The sequence below is a fragment of the Eurypyga helias genome, unplaced genomic scaffold (assembly GCF_000690775.1).
Source record: "Eurypyga helias isolate BGI_N326 unplaced genomic scaffold, ASM69077v1 scaffold1924, whole genome shotgun sequence".
Taxonomy (NCBI): domain Eukaryota; kingdom Metazoa; phylum Chordata; class Aves; order Eurypygiformes; family Eurypygidae; genus Eurypyga; species Eurypyga helias.
The window spans coordinates 118,031-138,629 of record NW_010248095.1 but is presented as its reverse complement, the minus strand read 5'-3'; the positions used below and the strand labels follow the sequence as shown (position 1 = coordinate 138,629).

At 35.8% G+C, this 20,599-nt stretch overlaps 1 protein-coding gene across 1 annotated transcript; it reads left to right on the top strand.

The window, feature by feature from the left end:
* The first annotated feature begins 707 nt into the window (after positions 1 to 707).
* MTNR1A (melatonin receptor 1A) lies at positions 708 to 20,586 on the top strand. Its single transcript, XM_010150937.1, has 3 exons — positions 708 to 750; positions 18,994 to 19,021; positions 19,714 to 20,586. Exons 1-3 carry the CDS (start codon positions 708 to 710, stop codon positions 20,582 to 20,584), a joined length of 942 nt encoding a protein of 313 aa, XP_010149239.1. The 3' UTR covers positions 20,585 to 20,586.
* Positions 20,587 to 20,599: the final 13 nt, after the last annotated feature.

The following is a 20,599-nucleotide window of genomic DNA, read 5'->3' as shown; positions in this document are numbered from 1 at the left end:
CTCCTGTTAGCAAATGAATTTGTCAGTAAGTTTTACCTGATCTTTTTCATCATAGTCTGTACAACAAAAGACTGTCAATAGGTATAAAATATGAAAAAATTCTAGAAGTTTTCTATTTTCCTTTCTTCATATAAATGGGAAAATATTTTTTCTGCTATGATTTCTTGTACTGTCATTTTAGTTCTAACCCAGCAACTTCAGGATAGTGTCCAATATAACAGCTAGGAGAGTTTAACACAAGCTACTGGTAGAGTAAAATAGTGCTTGGCGGGTAATATTTGTAAAGCTACTTCAAGCTGCTAGATGGCCAATTCCAGTTAAAACTGATGGACAGTGTGAGTCAAAACATAAAAATCATAGTGATGCCTGTGTCCTGACTAGCAAGCAGGTTGGAGAGTATTTCTTTTATAGAAGATACATAGCCACCTTTCCACTGCAGCTCACAATGCAGGAAGCATCTTTGCTTACTCATTAGAATGAAAGAACTGCACTGTGTTTCAGTCATGAAGTTACTACTTTATTAAAATATATTTTGTGGACTCCTTCATGGATGCACATTTATAAAGCTAAATTTAAGAGAATATTGGCTCAGAAAAGATTCATGGCTTCAACTTGGATACCCATCTATTTTTCCAACAAAGTATTTTTTTAGATATGTCATCCCTACTTCATACTTGACTTTTCTTTGAGCACGGAATTTTGAGAGCATGCTGGTTATTAGTCTCACTCGAAATGAGTGGAGCTTGGCAGGTACGTAAATACTATGTGTATTTAATTGCATGAGAAACTAAGTGCCTAGGACAAGATCTTCCCATATATTTTAATCCACGCTTGAAAGCTATTTAGGATTTTTTAAAAACATATCACATTCGTAAATTTAAACTTCATGAAGCAACAAAAATATTTTTTATGGCAAAATTATTCACTAAATTATTTAAGGTTAAACCATGACATTGGTATACTTGGATTAAACGACACAAATTTCTAATGATGGCTCTGGCTGGCTCTTTGCAGAGTTTTTCACAAGTAGTATGCTACTAGCTCTCAGAGAGTCAGTTGGCAGAATTCTGGTGTCAAATATGCAAATTCAGACTGATTTGATCATTTTGTCTCAGAAAAACTTAAAAGTAACTGAGGATCCTGAAGTGTTAGTCTACTTGGATGTGACTAATTCCAGAGCCATATTTGACATATAGATATGATCTGGACCTGATCCAAAGCCTTTATTTGGACACTTTCTAGCTTAAATGAGAAGGAAAGGGTTTAGAAGCTTAAGTAAAATCCCTTCAACCTTGATCTCAGTCTGTATCAAATATTTAGGCATATTGTGACTAGTAGAGATGCTTTGAGGACCCTGAACAACGTACTTCTACAGTGTATCTCTTCCCTCCACGCAGATGTTCTTACACTGAGTCATTCTGATTTAGCTGACTAGAAGGACTGTTTATTATTTTCAGTGTATAACTCCATTCCAGTTCACAGTCATCTACCAAGAAAAGTATTATTGATTAGCAATAATGGCTAAGAGAATAAAGATTTTTCCTAATATATAATACAAGCTCTCTCTCTTTTTTTCCCAATTATTTTAGTTTAAATATACAGAGTAGGATCTGAGCCAAAATAAAGTGTTGCTAACACACAGGATTCCAACTGCCGACATAGCTACAATATCCTCTGAATTACTACAGTATTTATGTGCATAGCAGATAAATAAAAATTATTATTTCACAGACTTGTAGTACAAACAAGTGGCCAGAAATTTCATATATGTTTAACTGCTGCAGCATGGGATTTGTGAGTACCAGAAATAGACATCTAAAAGCTCAATGTTTCATAAAATGGACATCTGTTCAGGTTACAGGACAGAAAGTTGTTCCTATGGTGAAACATTGTAACCTCTGAGGTTATACTTATTACAGTAGGTAGCATATGTCATTATGAATTGAGAATTACACGTGCTTCATTTTTCAGTTATTTTTTGTGCATTTTGTTCCTAACTGGCCAAGGATGAAGAAATGTGGATATCTTATCTCTCATATCTTGATGGATGAGATGATTTAAAGAACATTCTCACCCAGTGTTTGCACATACAAAGAACAATACAGTAGAGAAACGGACCATAGAACCAGTGGATTATTTATATTCACTTGGCTTTCTGAAAATGCAGTGAATCTAAAAATGCTCCTGCTGTTTGATATTTAAACTGATTTTGCTTGTTAAATAAAAAATTAAAAGGTAAACTTGTCAAGGATGTGAACATAATTTTTATTAAGAGTTTCTATTTTCACCCAGGCATTATGCTGAAATAATAGGATGGATTTCAATATAATAAAATTATAGCACATGTGTCTATTTTTTTAATAGTCTGTTGGAGAACAATGATTGTTTTTAGGCCTTGATAAGGACACATTGTCAAAAGTATGTGACTTTAAATTTAAGAAACCACAAAACAGCTTTATTCTCAATGCCCGTAATCTTGTATGCTTTCCTCAAAGTTACTGTGAGCATGTTGATTAACTCAAGAAACGCAGTTGGTCCTGAAAGTTTTCCTGCAATAAAATGGTAAGAAAAGACACAGAAATGGCATGTAACAGAATCACTTCTGAATACAGAATACAGGGCTGTAATTGGAAGAGTCACTCAGGCTGGTGAATTGACTGTGTTACTTGTATTCATTCTTAAACACAACTGAGAGCAAATAAGTCAATTCTATTCACAGAACAGTTAACTTCACAAGAGAAGATCTCAGCCTTGACAGATATGCTTACTTCAGTGTCTGCACCAACATTAAATGACATACAAAATATTTTCCAGTTAGAGTAAAAACAAAAATGCATGAAGGATTGGAAGTAAGTATAATGTTAAATATTTTGCTAAAGAACATATGGATTTTTTTTTTACTTTTTCAAATATTTAACAATTATAATAATTTTATAGTAACTGTAGTAAAACCTCCATGAGACATTGCCATGTGTTTACAATGTCAAGATCCCCAGTATAGGGTACTTACAGTTTCTGAAGATTTCGACCATCTATATAAGTAATACAATCAAATTCAGTTTAGCATGACACATGCCATTGGCAAAGGCACCTATTTTTTCTTAACTGTATGAACTGAAAACTTCAGGACAAAAAGCTATCCATCACTCAGTATGATATGTCTGACAGTGTGATACCCTTTTACATATTTACTAGACTAGGGAATATGAAATATTCTTATTCTGAGGCTGTCTTTCCCCATATATCATCCACCAGTAATTTCTCAGTGAGAGAAAGAAAGGAAGGAAAACAGTTGGTCCTAGTGTGATTCAGGTATCTCCAAATGCCTCATTCCTTTTGGTTTTGGATCATCTGTGTTCTGGAAGCAGAGCTCATCTTCTACAGCAAACATGTTTTCCACTACCTGTGCCTCAAACTGCGGAAAGAATGAGAGAAGAAATCAAAGAGCAGAGAAATAGAAGTATTTATTAAAAAAAAAAAAGTGCCAGCATCATTTTTGGAAGCAATCTATTAATTTACTGTTTGTAGAAGGGATGCATCCTCAGTATGTTCTGCTGGCTCAGGTCAGGCTGGTCATGACCATGCTGCAGCTTTCTTAAGGTTTCTGGAAGCCTAGAATTTGTGTCAGCTCTGTCCTTATGAATGCCACCATTCCTTTGAAAACAGAAGGTTTGCTTTTCTGACCTTTATCAACATCTACAAAGCCCAAAGTTATCTGTACTAAATGTTAGGGTTTTTAAATTAACCCCTCAATACAGCCTAGTAATCATAAGATTTAAAAAAAAAACCAAAACAATCCATTTGTTCAGGAAATGAACTGTGAAAACTAGGTGAAGTTCTGCAGCAAGCACTGACAATACGGTATAGCAAGGCAAAGCACCATTCATCAGCACACAGTATATAGTGTCTAAAACACACTTAAAATAAGTACTCAATCAGCAGTTTTTTCTGAATTGTATCTTCCAGAAGGAGGGACAAGTCTCAATCATTCATTTCTCTGGTGTTTTGTGTAAGTTTTTTTCCACAGAGAATTTCAATTTATTTCTATATATGAAGTTCAGCTTAGAAAGGGAAATACTTCTGCTTTCTATAAAAACCACTATTTTGGTTTCTTTAAACTTTGCCAAGAACACCAAAGGGTTGATACACCTGTATTTTTACCCTTGAATTTGCTTCAAAGGTTTGTTCAGAACTTTACATGAGTGAATCTGTTGGGGTGCTTTTATTCACTCTTAAACACACTTGAGTGCAAGTAAATGAATTCCATTTGCAGAATAGTTAACTTTACAAGGAAACAGTCTAGGCCTGATTTGTTAATTTTAGAGACTGCATCATAATGAATTAATATGTTGAAACTTAAAAAGATACTATGTTGGAAAGCAAAAATAGAGCTATTCAATTCCCATTAAATTTTGTTGGTAATCTTTCTACTTTTTCTGAATTTTGAAGCAGTTGACTATAGCAAGATTTTAAATAGCCAAATGCTAATATCTTAATTCTACTGGTTCTTCCAGAAAAGCATTGCTTTGAAATCACTATACTCTTGTTATTCTTTCTAGTGATGAAGTGACTAAAATAATAAAATGCAGCAATTACTGCTAATGGAAATTTTCAGGTATCTTCCTTGAAGGCCTTGATTGTGTGCCATAATGATGAGTGTGAGAAATATAAAGTACAGAATGTATTCATGGTGGTTTGATAATTTCACTGGACTTCTGTCATTGGCTTTTTTTGGGATTGAGATTCCCTCTTTTCATTTTTATCAAGATGAATAGATTCAACGAGCTAGTTGTTGTAGGGAACAAAGATCACTATGTAGTAACTGGTGTTCTCAGTGAATCAGTTTATGTATGAACAATAGGCTTACCACATTAAAAAATACTAATGACTTTTATTCGTCTACTGAAAATCTCATATAACTAAGTTCATTATTATCCTGGAAGAAATTGGTTCAATAGGTTTGTTCATTTGTTTGACTTGGCAGTTTGGCATAAGTTTTCAATTCCTTGCAGACTTAAAAGGGACATTTTCAGGAACTATCTTGAAAAATTTAACCACTGTTCTTCTCTCCCTTAAGTCTGACTAAAGGTATATGTTTCCAATTTTCTCATGCTGTATGCTACATTCTGTTAGTAAAGACAGATCTTCAAAGCTTCGATACCCAGAAGAAAGGGAAGATGACTTTCCCTCAGAAGTAGCTGAGCAGGGTCAATAAGAGCAAGCACTGGCCAAGAGGAAGACCAGACACAGGAAGACCTCATGAGGAAGAGAGCTTGCAGCTGCAGCAAGACTGAGATGGCTGAGAAGAACAGAAAACAGATCAGGCCTAATAAATGGGGAGGAAACCATCAAAGTTCTTGAGCTGACTGAAATTAATGCAGGAAGAAAGGATCTGCCTTGAAAGTACAAAAAAGGCAGGGAGAAACGGGTTTAGTTTTATTCTTCTCTGTCTTAAATGGTTTTCTTCATGAAGCTCAGTGTAAGGAGGTTAGTTGAGCTATTTTAAAGCTCTGACCACCTCAACATCTTGCCACACCAAATTTGCAGGAACTCTGACCTGGTTAATAAAATATACCTAAAAATACCATAAAGAAATGACACTGTCTGGTTCCAGATACTGGAATTTATAGAAAGATTCCCCCTGGACTTTCTGAAAATATGAATTCAAGTCTACCAGGAAATGAATATAATGACAGTAAATGCTACTATTACCCATCTGTGTTTGCAACTGACACACAATCTCAGTAAAAGGGTTTGAAGGAGTTTTTTTATATGTTACAAAAATAGTTCCTTCTGCATCATGGACTGACCAGTTTCACTTAACACAATGTTACTCTGGGTTTACATATTCTTTGAAAGAGTGAAGCATTTTCAGATCTTTTGGGGAAGCCCTTCTGTTACTTTATACAATACATTAATCTGCTAAAGCAGATATTTTTGTCCCTATACATGGAAACAGCTAAAGTGGCGCTGAGGAGCTCGAGCCGTCTTTCACTTTAAAAACTGTTGAAGGAATCTTTTCACCTATGAAGTTAAAAACTGATGTTTCTGAAACTAAAGTAAGAAAATCTAGGAGGCTTTAGCTGCAATGTGGAGATACTCTATTTTCCTTTTTTTTCTTAGTATTCAGTCACCTGTAGAACATTTTACAAGGATAATGTTTTTAAAATGAGCTTATTATTCCCTAATAGACCAAAGCAAAGAAAAGCAAAGGGACCGTTCAGTGCTGTCTGAAGCAATTGCTGCCCTTGCTCACCACTCTATCCTTTTTGTAATAAAATGTTTTGCCACACGGTATAAATACACTGTGTCTTTGGCGTACGCTGATTGTACAGAGACCTCTTCTTTCTGGCATCCTTTCAGCATAGGGATAATATTTTTCAATATTCATTGAGATAATTATCCCACCTTTATTTGGGTATCTTCTTTATTTTTATCTTCCAAAGTAGCAGTGTTGACTACTGGTTTGTTAAATTTTGTTAAATAATGAAGTATGTTGGCACACTAAAAACCTGTACCTAAAAAAAGAGGAAGAACTCAGGAGTAAGGTTCAGAGGGAGAACAGGCAAAGCTTTTACTGAATATTTAAAAGGATACTATCTTTAGATGTCTATATTTAGCTTTTCAGCTTGCTTAAAAGCTTTTTTTGTAAGATTCTCTCTGACACTTAAACAAAGACAGAAAGGAGTATATGAGAAAAAAGCAGACATTAAAAAAATAAAGGAGCTCCCACAGCCAAGATAATACATACATAATATTATGAGACTAAGCTTATATTGGTGGTATAGTTTTCCAAATCTATTTTATTTTCACATGGAGAAAGAGCTTTTTACATTTTTTACACTGGAGATACTGAACTTGAGTATACAAATTATGTTTGGATTCTCAAGACGAGGACTTAGGATATTTCTGAGTCATAACAAAAATCAATGGGTACAAATACTTCAGAAGATATATTATAACACAACTTTTAAATGCTACCATACTGAAATTACCGTAATACAAAACCCAATACTTTTGACAGCAAATATTTGTTTCACCAATTTATTTCATTGTACTGGACAGAATTTTCTGGTGCTAAAGGTTAAGTAAGCACCCTGAGTGATAAGTTCTGAAAACTTATGTAGATACTGAAAGTTAACAGTATTTATATATTTCTTTCCTACTAGCTGGTGCCATAGCCTCATTGTTCTTCGACTACATTCATTGATAGACAGTTTAGACTTAAACAATAGCAAAATAAATGCTTTTTGAAAAATTCCACACCATTCTTGATTCACACTTCTTTCAAGGAAGAAAGAAAAACTCAAAGAGCAGGCAAGTAACTAAAGGGGGAAAGAAATAATAATTCAATAATAAAATTATGAGATATATTTAATACACACTCCCACCACTTCAACTTGTCTGGAGTCAGTGGGGTTAGCTAAATCATTGTTTTAGGCAACTGCTGCCAGTCAAAAGCCTACTTCTAAGGACATTTGCCAATGGCTTGGCAAATTCATTAGCATGCGAAATTACATGTCTCCATGTAAGTGAGTTCTTAGTGAAGAACTTCATTTAATACTGTTAAATTAAAAGACAAAGATCCAAACCCCATTTCATTTCTAATAAACATTGTATATAAAAGCAATGTATTTGCTAATTAACTAGCCAAGAGGATATTGAAAAAAGTTGGAGTTGTATGTCAGTATTTAGTAAAGAGAAGGAAAATCCTTTAAGAGGATGACCTCATGTAAGCTCATCAGGGTACATTGCAGAAATACTTGAGGTCTTCTGCAATGTCAAAGGGCAATTATAACGGACTAGTCCTCCTCACTAGTTTCTCTCAAACAATTGTTTCTTGGGAATTTTATTCTGTGGTGTGTGTGAAAAATCCCATCATGCAGGGGAAAAAAAAAAGTAACAAGCAATAAGAGAATTCCCTTCCTCGTAACTCCTAGACCCTTGTCAAGCTAGAGCCAACATCTCTAGAAGTTGTATCATTCAGAATTATAGCAAAAATGGCTTATTCAGTTAAGTGGAGTGGACATATATTTCTTAATTACACGCATAACAGTATATCCAAGACAGGAGTCCTGTTCCCATACTCTGTCATAATCAGTAACTATCAGTTGACTCATAGGTCATGATGCACAAATGGAGAACATTCCAAATGTTTTATACTATGGAAAGCTTAGGTGGGATTAGAATTCTTGTAACAAATATAGTTAAAATGATTTAAACAATTTTAATGTTTGTAAACACCATCATTAAAGCTGTTACAGAATAGCTAGCTGATGTGCATGTGCATCAGTACTTCTCATATCACTGTATACTGTAAAGGTGCTGGTATGAATTTAGGATAGGTTCATTGTTTGCCTGCAGTGAAGTCACAGTGTGTATTTGAGGCTTCCCAGAAGAAAAACTGAAAAAACCCCTCATGTCTTTATTTGTCTGAAGAATTAAAGGAATAATGACTTAAGAATATTTTTTTAAATTTCTATAAATACTTTATAGTCAATTTGTCCCTGCTATTTTATTAATACTGCCAGTTGCTTTTATAATGAAGAAACTACATTGTACAAAGATAAAAATCATGATAAGCCTTAAAATAAATGAAAACATTTTTATGGTCATTCAAATGTCATAAATGTTAAAGCGCATCTTGAGATCTCTATATACTGTTGCAGTTGGGGAGCATATACAAGTTCCACTTTTTTGTCCTTTTATTTTCCAGTACTAAATACATTTCTGATGCTATAGAAGAGCAAGAGCTCTTGATGCTGTCAGTTAGTTTTATAAACAAAACACACTAATATTGCAATCAAAGTAGTACTTATTCTAATGAATTCCCCATGAGACTCGATACCATTTCATTTGCTCCCTGTGGTCTGAGACCATTCAGCTTCTGGATTTCTGCTGTAGCACAATAGAGAGAATCAAGAAATGAAAGGGAGGCAGGAAGAATGGAGGCAGATGGGTCTTTGATAATGACCCAGTGGAATACCCTCTAAAAATCATCAAACTGCTAAGGTGGGAGTGTAATATGATAACCTTCTGTGTCTTCCCACCTTTTGTAAGGAACCTGGGACAAACAAAGATGAGGAAGGAGGCAGGAAAAAAGCTTCTGTCAGAAATGTAAGATTGTGGGTTTTAAGGCAGTAAGGAGAGAAAAGATGTGGTGATAGAATAAATAGGAGAGGGAAGAAAAGGAATAGAGAAATAGAGAATGGGTAGAGGAAGGGAGAGTAAATACACATTTAACTATATATAATTGATATTTTCTATAGTACTGTTTTCCAGTTTCCTGGCAAATGTCCTACCATTGCGGATTTTAGGAGAAAGAATTGGGAAGACTGTTCTAAGACTCATTTCATTAGCTTTGCTGTCTACTGTGGACTCTGTTATTAAAAGTGGGATTAGCTGAATGACCACCTATACTGTTATTAGTCATAACAGAAAGAAAATGGATTATTTTATACTCTTCAGAGGGTTTTTTTTTATTTCTTTTTCTTCCCATGAATAATTCTATGGACAAATTCAGCCACAAAATCCTGTTACATAAAACTGTGACTTTCAAAGAGATTCAGTTAAGGGATTTCATATTTGCAATATTATATACAGTACAGAAGTCTTCTGTCAGTTAGGTGGTTGCACCTTCACTCTCCTGTTTTCTGCTGCTTGTTTTCTCAAAACAAATATTAGAACTTGGAAGGAAATAGGCTGTATCTTCCCATTTTCTAGTACTGATCCTGACTGATCTATGAGATCTTTGTACAAATACAAATTGTAATTATATTTCACAAGCATCCCCCTCTGTCTTTCATTTGTTTTAGTCCCTGAACTGCATTATTAGTTTTATTTATCTGAGCTGAGATATTACTGTGATGGTACCATTTTTCTCCTTCCATTTATTTCCAGTCTCTAATGCAAATACAGTTGAAGGAGGGAAAAAGTACTCATGCTGATTCCGCTGTCATGCAGCTCAGTAGCGTGATCCTCTGACATCAACAGTATTGTTATGCTAATCGGTTTCCATACAGCTTGCTGAACTGTGATGACAGCCTTGGTGTTCTGTAACATCTAGGCAATACCGTTGGAAAACAGGCTGTTCCACAGGATTTTTTTCCTCCGAAATGAATCATGGAAATTAGAGATAGGGAAGATCAAATCAGAAGTGGTAATATAATTCCCTTCTGTAAAAGTGGATAAGTTACTCAGGCAAATCTATTTGGTCTCTGAAATATTATCATCATGGTAGAAGGGGCTGATGTTCAAAGGGAATAGATGTTCTGACCTTGAAAACAAACCCAGTGAACTGTAGAAAGAACAGTCCAGGCAGATACCAGAGCCACAACCAGGTTTGCAGAATTGGAGACATCCACCACTATGTCTTCTTGCCTTGGTTTCTAACTTCCACTTGCAAGACAGCAGGGCTTGTTGATTCACTTCAATGTCATTACAAGCTTTCTTGATATTTTATGTTATGCCTTAGTTCACCCTTGGCTGGGTGCACAAACAAAGCCTGAGCTAAGAATGATTTAAATAGAATTACATCTGACTGGATTAGTTGTCATGACTTCGCATTTTGCTGAAAAAAACCACATAAAATTGAAGAAGCATATTTACACACTGAATGGAGCATATAACTATGGCAATATTCATTCTGAGTATCAGGAAATGCACATATGGCACTTCAAAGTCTTGTCAAACAGCAAATAAACTGTTTATCAGCACCTACTGGGGATTTGTCAATGAAGTGTTTAAAAACCTCAATTGTTCTATGTCAAGAATACTTATTTAACAAGAGTCACTTTCATCTATTATTTCTATATTATAATACTATGAAACTGTATGACAGTGCCACGTTAATACAATCTTGTTACCAAAGTAAATACATATTAGCTAGATATTAACTCTGATAAGATTTTAGAGGTTACCATAAAAAAACAGAGGTCTTGTTCAATTTGCTGCTATTTCTAAAGGAAAATATCTTGGACATGAACCTACTACATAGAGTCTCAAAGCAAAATATTTCATAGCACTGCATAATGTAACAGAAAGATGAGTGTTTCTTGAGGTTCACTGTGTCTCTGACTATTTAAAATCCTTTTTAAACCTGCACGTTTAAAAATCCTTAAGAAAGACCCAAACCATGACCACATCTAGGTTTTAAGTTTAGGTCCACAAAAGATCTTCAGTCAGCTCCTGTCTACTCCTACATTAGGTGCCTGAATGTGCAATGGTGGTCTAGGCCTTTACTGCTGTTTTTCTCAGGTGCTTTATATTTCATGTCACATAAATTCATCCAATGGATAGCATTACCCTTCTTGGCATGCCCAGAAGTACCTCAGCCTTCCCAGTACTGAGATATTCAATATCTCATGCACCTACCAAATCTATCGCCTAGTACAAAGTACTCCTATCATGTGAGCGGTCCAATACAAGAGACATTTTCAAAGCAGCCCTGACATGTCATACAAAGCTGCCAGAGGCAAGGTACATCCTCAAGTCTGTACCACTCATCCAGCATATGGATTCAATTACTTTCTCTGCCTGACAGTAAAACTCACATCAGTTTCCTCTCATGACTGAACCACCAAAAATAGTACTGACAAATATTTTTATACTGTAAGGAGTGCAGGAACTGTCTCACTCACACGTGTGCCATGGGACTGCAGAAAAAGAAGGTAGGTGATAAAGTTACAGAAAACTGTGTGCCATTTGGCAAATATGCAAATTTGTTTAATTTCATCTACGCACTGTTTGGCTATAGTCAACTTGGACCTGTCAGCAAAATCCTCCATTCCTTTGTTCTGAGTATTATATAATTCCTCACAGACATTTTCTGTCAATTACTCTTTCATGCATCTAAATTTCTTGGCCAGAAGATGGCATAGGCATTTCAAATTAAATTGTTGCTGCAGCTTCACTGGAAGTTTCTGTATGATAATTATTATAATCTAAATACAGTATAACATTTTCTTTTCAGAGTGCATCAGTATGATCTTTCATTTATGCTGTGCTGATTATGTCAAATTTCTTCTGACTTGCAGCACACTGGAATAAAGTATTACAATATGGATTATTCTGATAACATGGTCTTTAACAAATCTATTCTTCCATATCTCCCAAACACACTGTTATGTAGTTCTCCAGCTGTCCAGACTTGTAAGATTCAGCACCCTGAATTTCTATCAACTGCAGTTAAAGGTTGAGGTTATTTAGGTCATTGCAGTATCTGAACTTGCCTATGATGCTCAGAATCTCCACCTTAGTAAGATTATAAATGAGTTCAAACAGTAAATATTTAATACTCTCTCCTCAGTGCTAACAAGCTACCTGCCTGACACCATTATAGCCGCAGGCAATTGTCATGTCTGTAATTACACAGCTGGTTTCATTAGTGTCCCAACTAGATGACAGAGGGTCTGAAAACCCCTTCTATTATGTGACAGAAGTGTACATTTGAGTGAGGTTTTAAGAAAATTGCTAAATAATACAAGGTCTTTTATCAGCTTAAAAGGAAAGCGATAAAGCTAAGACGTTCATTGTGGGCTTTAAGCAGTTTGAATTTCCTTGCATCACCACCTGCAGCATCAGGGTTAATTCACTAATGAGAAGCAAAACCCACAGGCCCATCACGCTATTCAAATTTAATGTGCACGTGGACTTCTTGATTCAGGCCAGATTTATAAATAGCCCCTTTAGTTTAAAAATAGGCTTTTCAGATCTAAGGGAGTTGATATTATGATCTCTAAAGTGAATGAAGCTCCCAGGAGTAACTGGAGCTTATGTAATATTTATTCCTATATTTTTGCTCAGCTGTTTTGTGCCATTTTGATGCTGAGCTACAAAGACTGTTAGTTTCTTAAACCTTTCAAATCTTTCTTCAGTGAAGCTGAGACTGTCTGCATGCTTGCTTGTCTCAGTAACCTTACTTGGCTTTGGGATTTTGCTTAAGGGACAGTTGTCATTGTCCCCACTTACAGGTATTTTCATTTAATAATTTTTATTGCATGTGACCTTTGTGGAATCCCAAAATGTGCTGCCAGATACGGCAACTTTCCAATATTAAATGGATCCTAGAAAGATATTATGAACAAATCCCCTTTTTCTTGAAACATTATGACTGGTTAAGGTCCCAGGGAGAAGTAGTACGGGGCCTGTAGATCTAAACTCTTGTCTCCAGACACATGAACAAGGATATCTTATTAAATTTGCATTAGGCACTCAGAAAAACAGCTTTCACTCCTTGGTTTTGTAGTTGTTTGTGATGTTTTAAAAGTGAAATGCTGGTGCTAATGGAAAAACATTCAGGGCAAAAATATTCATGGAATATGAAAAAAATCTAATGTTAATACTTGTCATTGAGACACCATTTGGTTCATGGAAACATCCATGAGAGAAGCAGAGGCCTAACAAAATTAGGCTTAACAAAATGCCTAAGGAAGAAGTTCATTTCTTAGTGGAAAAATGAAGTGTATTGTATTGAATATTATGCTTAGATTTCTAATTCTGCTTTCTTCATAAAATAGCCCATTGCCTTATTTCATGTGACGTCTTATACTCTAGAATAAGAAACTTATTCACTCCTACCACTCAGTTGGGAGGGGGATTTACTAGTTTTCTAAACCAGGTCTATTGCCAGCTATCTATCACTGCTGTCATTTTTGCTAGATGTAAATGTGTCAGTATGACACTGTGCTCAGTTATAAATGTGAGGTACCACATTTAAATTTTCTATTGCAGCAGGCATTCAGTGGCATGTACCTAATCTTAGTCTAGTTTTCAGGTAGCAGCATAAAACTCCAGATTAACATTCGGAACAAGGGCTGGATTAATGAGAAACATTTCAAAATGGTAAAAAATTTCTGTAAGCTATCCTTGAAGAAAATAATTTTACGTATTAGAGTGATCAGAAATCAGTGCTTGAAAATGTAAATAAGAACTTGGATGTCATTAAATATATAAAAGCTCTGGACATAACAATCTTGGCAATGTGATATTTGAACACATCATAACTTCTAGAAAACCTGATCTAAATTTATAGCAAAGCATGCTGTTCAATGAGCCTATTTATGAAACAATCAAAAATTACTGTTAGCGTGACTGGCAATATTGACAGGTGATAAAAAGTAGATTTTCATGGACCTGGTCATGAGAAATTAAGTTTGACCTTGTAACTGGACCAACATTGTAAATGTTTACATTATCTTCTTTCCTTAAAGATACACTTAACAAGTAAACATTAGAGATCTCAGTAAATGGCCGCTAAGACAAAAGTTTTGTACCTGACTTCAGTGATAGCTGCATGTACTGCTTAGTCTTACTTAAAAGCAAAAGCATCTCCACTTAGCATAAAGACTCTAAATTTCCTATTAGCCAAATTTGGTGCAACCTGAAGCACTGATGCATAAACAGGAAACATAATGTTATATACTTCAAAATGCAGCAACATGATGAAAACACAATGGTGTCTGGAAAACATTTGTTGTAAGAAGTCAATACATTATTTATACAGGAAATTACTTGCAGTAGATGAAAAGAAATAGTGACCTAGCAACAAATATGAAAAGGTACAGAAATATCTTGGAAAAAAAAGGAGAAATAGTAGCCTTACCAATGTTGCCGGCAAAATGAGATCTCCTCTAAAAGTCTTTCAGATTTCCCTAGTACCACATATTCTAGCTGGATTCCCAAATGCTTTAAAACATTGTTATATTATTCCATAGATATGCTGGTTTTTTGTTACAATGTATTTTTTTGCCCAGGGGACAAGTTTTGGAAGAGTTAAAATACTTCAGTCTCAGAATCTGAGGAAAGAGCTCTGTAGACCCCATCTCCCTCAGTTCTCCTAAAATTGTAGAAAGAAATAATCCTTTTTCATCTGCTGGCCTAGTGGTCAGCCCTCCAGTCTATGGGAGGCAGTCAGCACCACTTAGAGTCATATAATCGCTTGGGTTGGAAAAGTCCCTTAAGATCATCAAGTCCAACCATTAACCTAACACTGTTTATACTGCTAATAAACTATGTTCTTCAGCCTTGTTGGCATGTCTCTTGAATACCTCCAAGGATGAGGGGTCAACTACCACACTGGGAAGCCCATTCCAACACCTGATAAACCTTTCAGTGAAGAAATTTTTCCTACTGTCCAATCTAAACCTCCCCTGGTGCAACTTGAGGCCATTTCTTCTTGTCCCATCACTTGTCACTTGGGACAAGAGACCAACACCCTCCTTTCAGGGAGCTGTAGAGAGCAATAGGGTCTCCCCTGAGCCTCCTCTTCTCCAGGCTGAACACTCCCGGTCCCCTCAGCTGCTCCTCACAGGAATAATGTTCCAGACCCTTCACCAGCTTCGTGAACCCTTCACCTCTGGACACACTCCAGCACCTCAATGGTTGTTGTGGCCCAAGTGCAGGATGCAGCACTTGACCTTGTTGATCCTCATACAGTTGGCCTTGGCTCATCGATCCAGCCTGTCCAGCTCCCTCTGAAGAGCCTCCCTACCCTGAGGAACATCAACATGCCTACCCAACTTGGTGTCATCTGTGAACTTATTGAGGGTGCACTCGATCCCCATGTCCAGATCATTGATAATACTGAGCCCAGCCACCAACTGCATTTAATTCCATTCACCACAACCCTTTGTTTTTTTACCCAGTGAAGAGTACACACATCCAAGCCATGAGCAGACAGTTTGTCCAGTAGAATGCAGCAGGTCAGTAAGCATTTCCCCTTGAGTTATGGGAACTTCATTCTGCTCCCCCTCCCTGTCTCCTTCACAGGGGGCTGGGTACCTGGAGAACAACTGGCCTTGCTGTTAAAGACAGAGGCAAAGAAGGCATTAAGAACCTGAGCCTTTAATGTTACTTAGACTAAGTAACTGCCATTTTCCATTAATATTCTGCACTTATTTAAGTTGCTAGAAATTTCTGGAAACTTTCAAATTCCCATTGACTTCAAGACATAGCACTAAATCTAGGGAATAACAACCCACATAGTAATTTGTATATATTACACAGATCTGCTGATACAACTACATCATCTAGTTCTTATTTGATGCTCCTCTACTCCTTTTGACATCATGACAATTAACCCTATAAGCATGGGGTTTTTATAATCTGTCTGGGTCACAGTCTTCACAGTCAGTTTACATTCTGTTTTGCTCTTGGAAAAGTCAAATTGTCTAGGAGAGCACTTTGTTTTCTGTTGCTTTAGTGCATTTTTTTATTCAACAGGTAGATCTGATGTTGCTATGCGTTTGCTGAGCAGAAAGACATCTTTTTCAGTAAGGGTGGTGAAAATATTTAATGGAACATTGCTTTAGACTGCATCTAAAATCATAGCCTACTAAAACTGGTTGCCAATAGACGAATAGACCAATAGACTTTCTTCCCACATATATCCGCAGCACATCTGCTTAAATTGGTTGAAGTGTATTTGACTTATGTCAAAGTCAAGAAATTCAACCTCTACCTTCTCAGTTCAGCAAAATGGTGTTAAAGCACAGTAATGCATTCTTTAGTTACATGAATCACATTTTTTCACAGCAACATGATCTCACTCTCTGAAGAGAATTAATGCTTTTTGTTCAAGGATAGAGTTATTAAAGATTTTGATTTTGTGGCTTTTTTAAATGGTTCAATATGGAACTTCAGGCTTCATTTATAGCATTCTGTTCAAACTCAACTCCTGAAGATAAACATTAATTTTTTTCTATATCTTTTTTTATGGTACCCACCTCTACAGTATCAAGTATTCCACAAGTATGAAAGGTTAATTTCACAATATGCAAGTAAATATATAGGAGTTTAATAAAATATCAATATTTTCCACTAATGGTCGGTGCCTAAATCTAGCATCATATTTTTAAAATGTATATTATATAACATAAGAAAGTTCAATATAATTTCAAATCTGACTTCTGAGTTTGAAACAATGAACCAACACAGACATATTAATCCCAAATAAATTTTTACCCTTTTTTTTTTTTTTCCTCTATCTTGATGACAAAGTTCCTGTGCTCGAAAGGATAATGTATCTGAACTCAAGTTTGAAGATAACTGTTCCTGAAAGGCAGGTTAAAAGTCCACTCTGCAAGCAGTTATCTGTTTTCCAGGCAGTTTCTAGCCCAATGCTTTGGTCATCCAGCTGACATGCTAACCTTGAGCTGGCAGCCTGGAACTTGGTTTCCAAGCTCATGATCTTTATAAAAAGATAGGCTCCCAGGATATCCTGAAAACTTCCAATTTCTATATGAAACAGCGTACGTTTCCAAGACTTTCAGCTTGTTACTCTATGGCAGCCAACTGAAAAGATAAACTGAGACAACCATGGTGCACCAGTTTATGGAAGCCTGAAATTTTGTTGATTCAGAGACAGAGTGTCTACTCTCCCTAGACTCAGTTGCTTGCAAAGCACAGAGTTGCTAAAATTATTCAGAGAAAAGTGTACCACCTGTCTTCTTCCAGCAAAGGGAAAAAACCCACACACTTTTAGCTTTGTTCTTATAGCTGAATCTTTTGGATTAAGTGGGTCAATAATGATAAAATTAACAATATTAATAGAGAACACCAGCAGTGTTTCAGTGGACGGGAGAGATAGAAGCTTGGGATGGGCAGTCTCCAGCTAAGTAGAAAATCTGCAAGCAAATATAAGTAGGATTCTTTTAAGTATTGTATCTAAATAAATGTCTCAGTTCTTTGTCCCATCTGCAGTTTATATGGTGCCATTTCATCAAACCTGCAATATTCTGAGCAGAGAAAAAAAAAAAGCCAACATTGACTTTTCATTCATTTTCCACTTCTCTATTCATAAGATAAACACAGAGCTCTGAGTTTCATATAGTGTCTTTATCCATTCTTGTATCACTTGCCACTATGTCAAGGGTAAATTCTGAAAGCAACTTTTTTTTCCCCTGTCATCTTCTGCTTAAAGGAGCTTTGCTGTTTGTGCTGAAATGATCTGGAATTCTGCCAAAGCCTTCAGGATAAGCATATTTTAGTCTGGCAGTGAATTCCTGGGCAAAACAAGAAACAACTACAGATAACATCAAGACAAAGTTATTTATAAATCCAGATACAAAATCTATGAAAACTAGTGTAGCAATCTTTTAACTGAGGCCATTTGTCCTGTCTGCCTTTAGTATAAATATCAAATGTGGTACTTTGTGCATGTATGAAAATTTAAACAAAGTAGAGTAAGTAGCATCCAGAACCAGATAATTTCTATGTTTTTCTCTTTAGGTATTTGCAGGTTTAGTATTTCTACCTGGCCACTTAAAGCGTAAGATTAGTGAGACAATATGGATTTTAAATGCTTGAGATAATATATTAAAAAAATGGTTTTGAGAATTATAGCAGCTACAACGACCTGTTGGTCCATAGATACTTTTACTTTTCCTTTTAACCTATTTTTATCTATTTGCATTTTGTCTGCTCAAAATAAATACATATAACTTTTCGCCAACACCGTTTTGGTTCAATAACGAAATTCTGCGTCATCTAAAACTAGCATTAGGTTTTCTTACAGTTTGAAGTAGGAGCTCATATTTCACCTTCAGTGAATAATCTCAGAATTCCAAAATATAATCTCAAACACACACATACATGTGTATACATGCATACACATGCATTTAAATGTCTACACACATGCATGTATGAATACACATTTATAGCTTCTGTAGATATGGACATGAATAACTAGACCAATACATGTGGTAGTTATTTTTTAAAAATTAATAAAAGCTGTATCAATGTATCTTATGGCCGCCTTCTTAGCAACTAGAAAGATTGTGAGGCATTCAGATGAGTTATCATTTAAGCAATTAAAAAAAAAGAATATATAATCTATGATCCAAAGATTAATTCAAAACATGCAGTCATGATGGGTTCCATTGTCTTTGAAGAACAGAGGTGGATTCTATCAAGAACTAACACAGTCTAAAGTAATCTCCCTTTGTTTTAATTAAAAAATTAATCGAAAAAATGAACCATTGCTTAATTTTCCAGTTTGGAGACAGAGAAGAATGAGGCATCAATTGTGTCTGGGAACTGTCTAGGTCATTGCCCAGAACCACCTATATTACTGAAGAGTGTATCTCTCAGTTTAGGAAAGAAAACTAAGTTTGTGTTCAGCTAGACTCTTAGAAGCTAAGTTTAGTTAAGTGCTACCAGCAGATCCAAAAAGAGCCACTTTAAAAGTCACATTAAAGTCATCGAAGCTTGAAATACAAATGGAGAAAAAAAAAGTCATTTCAGGACTGGAAAAGTTAAGGGTCATGTAAGGAAAGGGAATTAAATTACATATGGAAGGTAAATGTGAGTTTTGCAATTTATTAGTAATCATACTATTTCTGCTGGTTTTCAAGAGAGGGTGTCTATTTAAAACCAAAGCAAGGCTTAAAGTTATGAATATTTTAATTTGATATGAATTCTGAGTCTGTGTGATTTGAAGAATCCAACTAAATGAGATGATAAAAATATTAGGTCATGGTAATTAAACTCAAAGACCGTTTTCTTTTAAAAGGTGCATCTTTAAGTTAAGCTACTTCCTCTGTAGATTAAAAATTAGTGTCTTATTTCTGATATATGACAATCAATTTTGATTTAGAAAGTAGAAACTAATTATGTTTAAAGTGTTCCACTCAGGCTGTTCATTATTATATTGAAAGCAGAAGTAACAGAAAAGCAAAAGCAAAACTAATACTTGCCTTTTTATATTTATTTTACAGGAAATGTGTTTGTTGTAAGCCTGGCAGTTGCAGACTTGGTTGTAGCAATCTACCCATATCCACTGGTCCTCACATCTGTATTTCACAATGGATGGAATCTGGGATACCTTCACTGCCAGATTAGTGGCTTCTTGATGGGCCTAAGTGTCATTGGATCAATCTTCAATATTACAGGCATCGCTATCAATCGGTACTGCTATATCTGCCACAGTCTCAAATACGACAAGCTGTACAGCGACAAGAATTCATTGTGCTATGTTGTTCTTATCTGGGTCCTAACGTTTGTTGCTATCGTGCCCAACCTGTTCGTGGGATCGCTACAATATGACCCCAGGATTTACTCATGTACATTTGCACAATCTGTGAGCTCAGCGTATACAATAGCAGTCGTGTTTTTCCATTTCCTGCTTCCCATAGCCATAGTTACTTTCTGTTATTTGAGAATATGGATCCTCGTTATCCAGGTAAGGCGAAGGGTTAAACCAGATAACAACCCTAGACTGAAACCACATGACTTCAGAAACTTTGTGACCATGTTTGTGGTATTTGTGCTGTTTGCAGTCTGCTGGGCTCCTTTGAACTTCATAGGCCTTGCTGTGGCTGTCAACCCAGAAACTATAATCCCTAGGATTCCAGAGTGGTTGTTTGTATCTAGTTATTACATGGCATATTTCAACAGCTGCCTTAATGCTATCATATATGGACTCCTGAACCAGAACTTCAGAAGAGAATACAAAAGAATTATTGTCAATTTTTGTACAGCAAAAGTTTTTTTCCAGGACAGTTCTAATGATGCAGGAGACAGGATAAAAAGTAAACCTTCTCCACTGATTACAAACAACAATCAAGTGAAGGTGGACTCTGTCTGAAAATGGGAGTCTTCT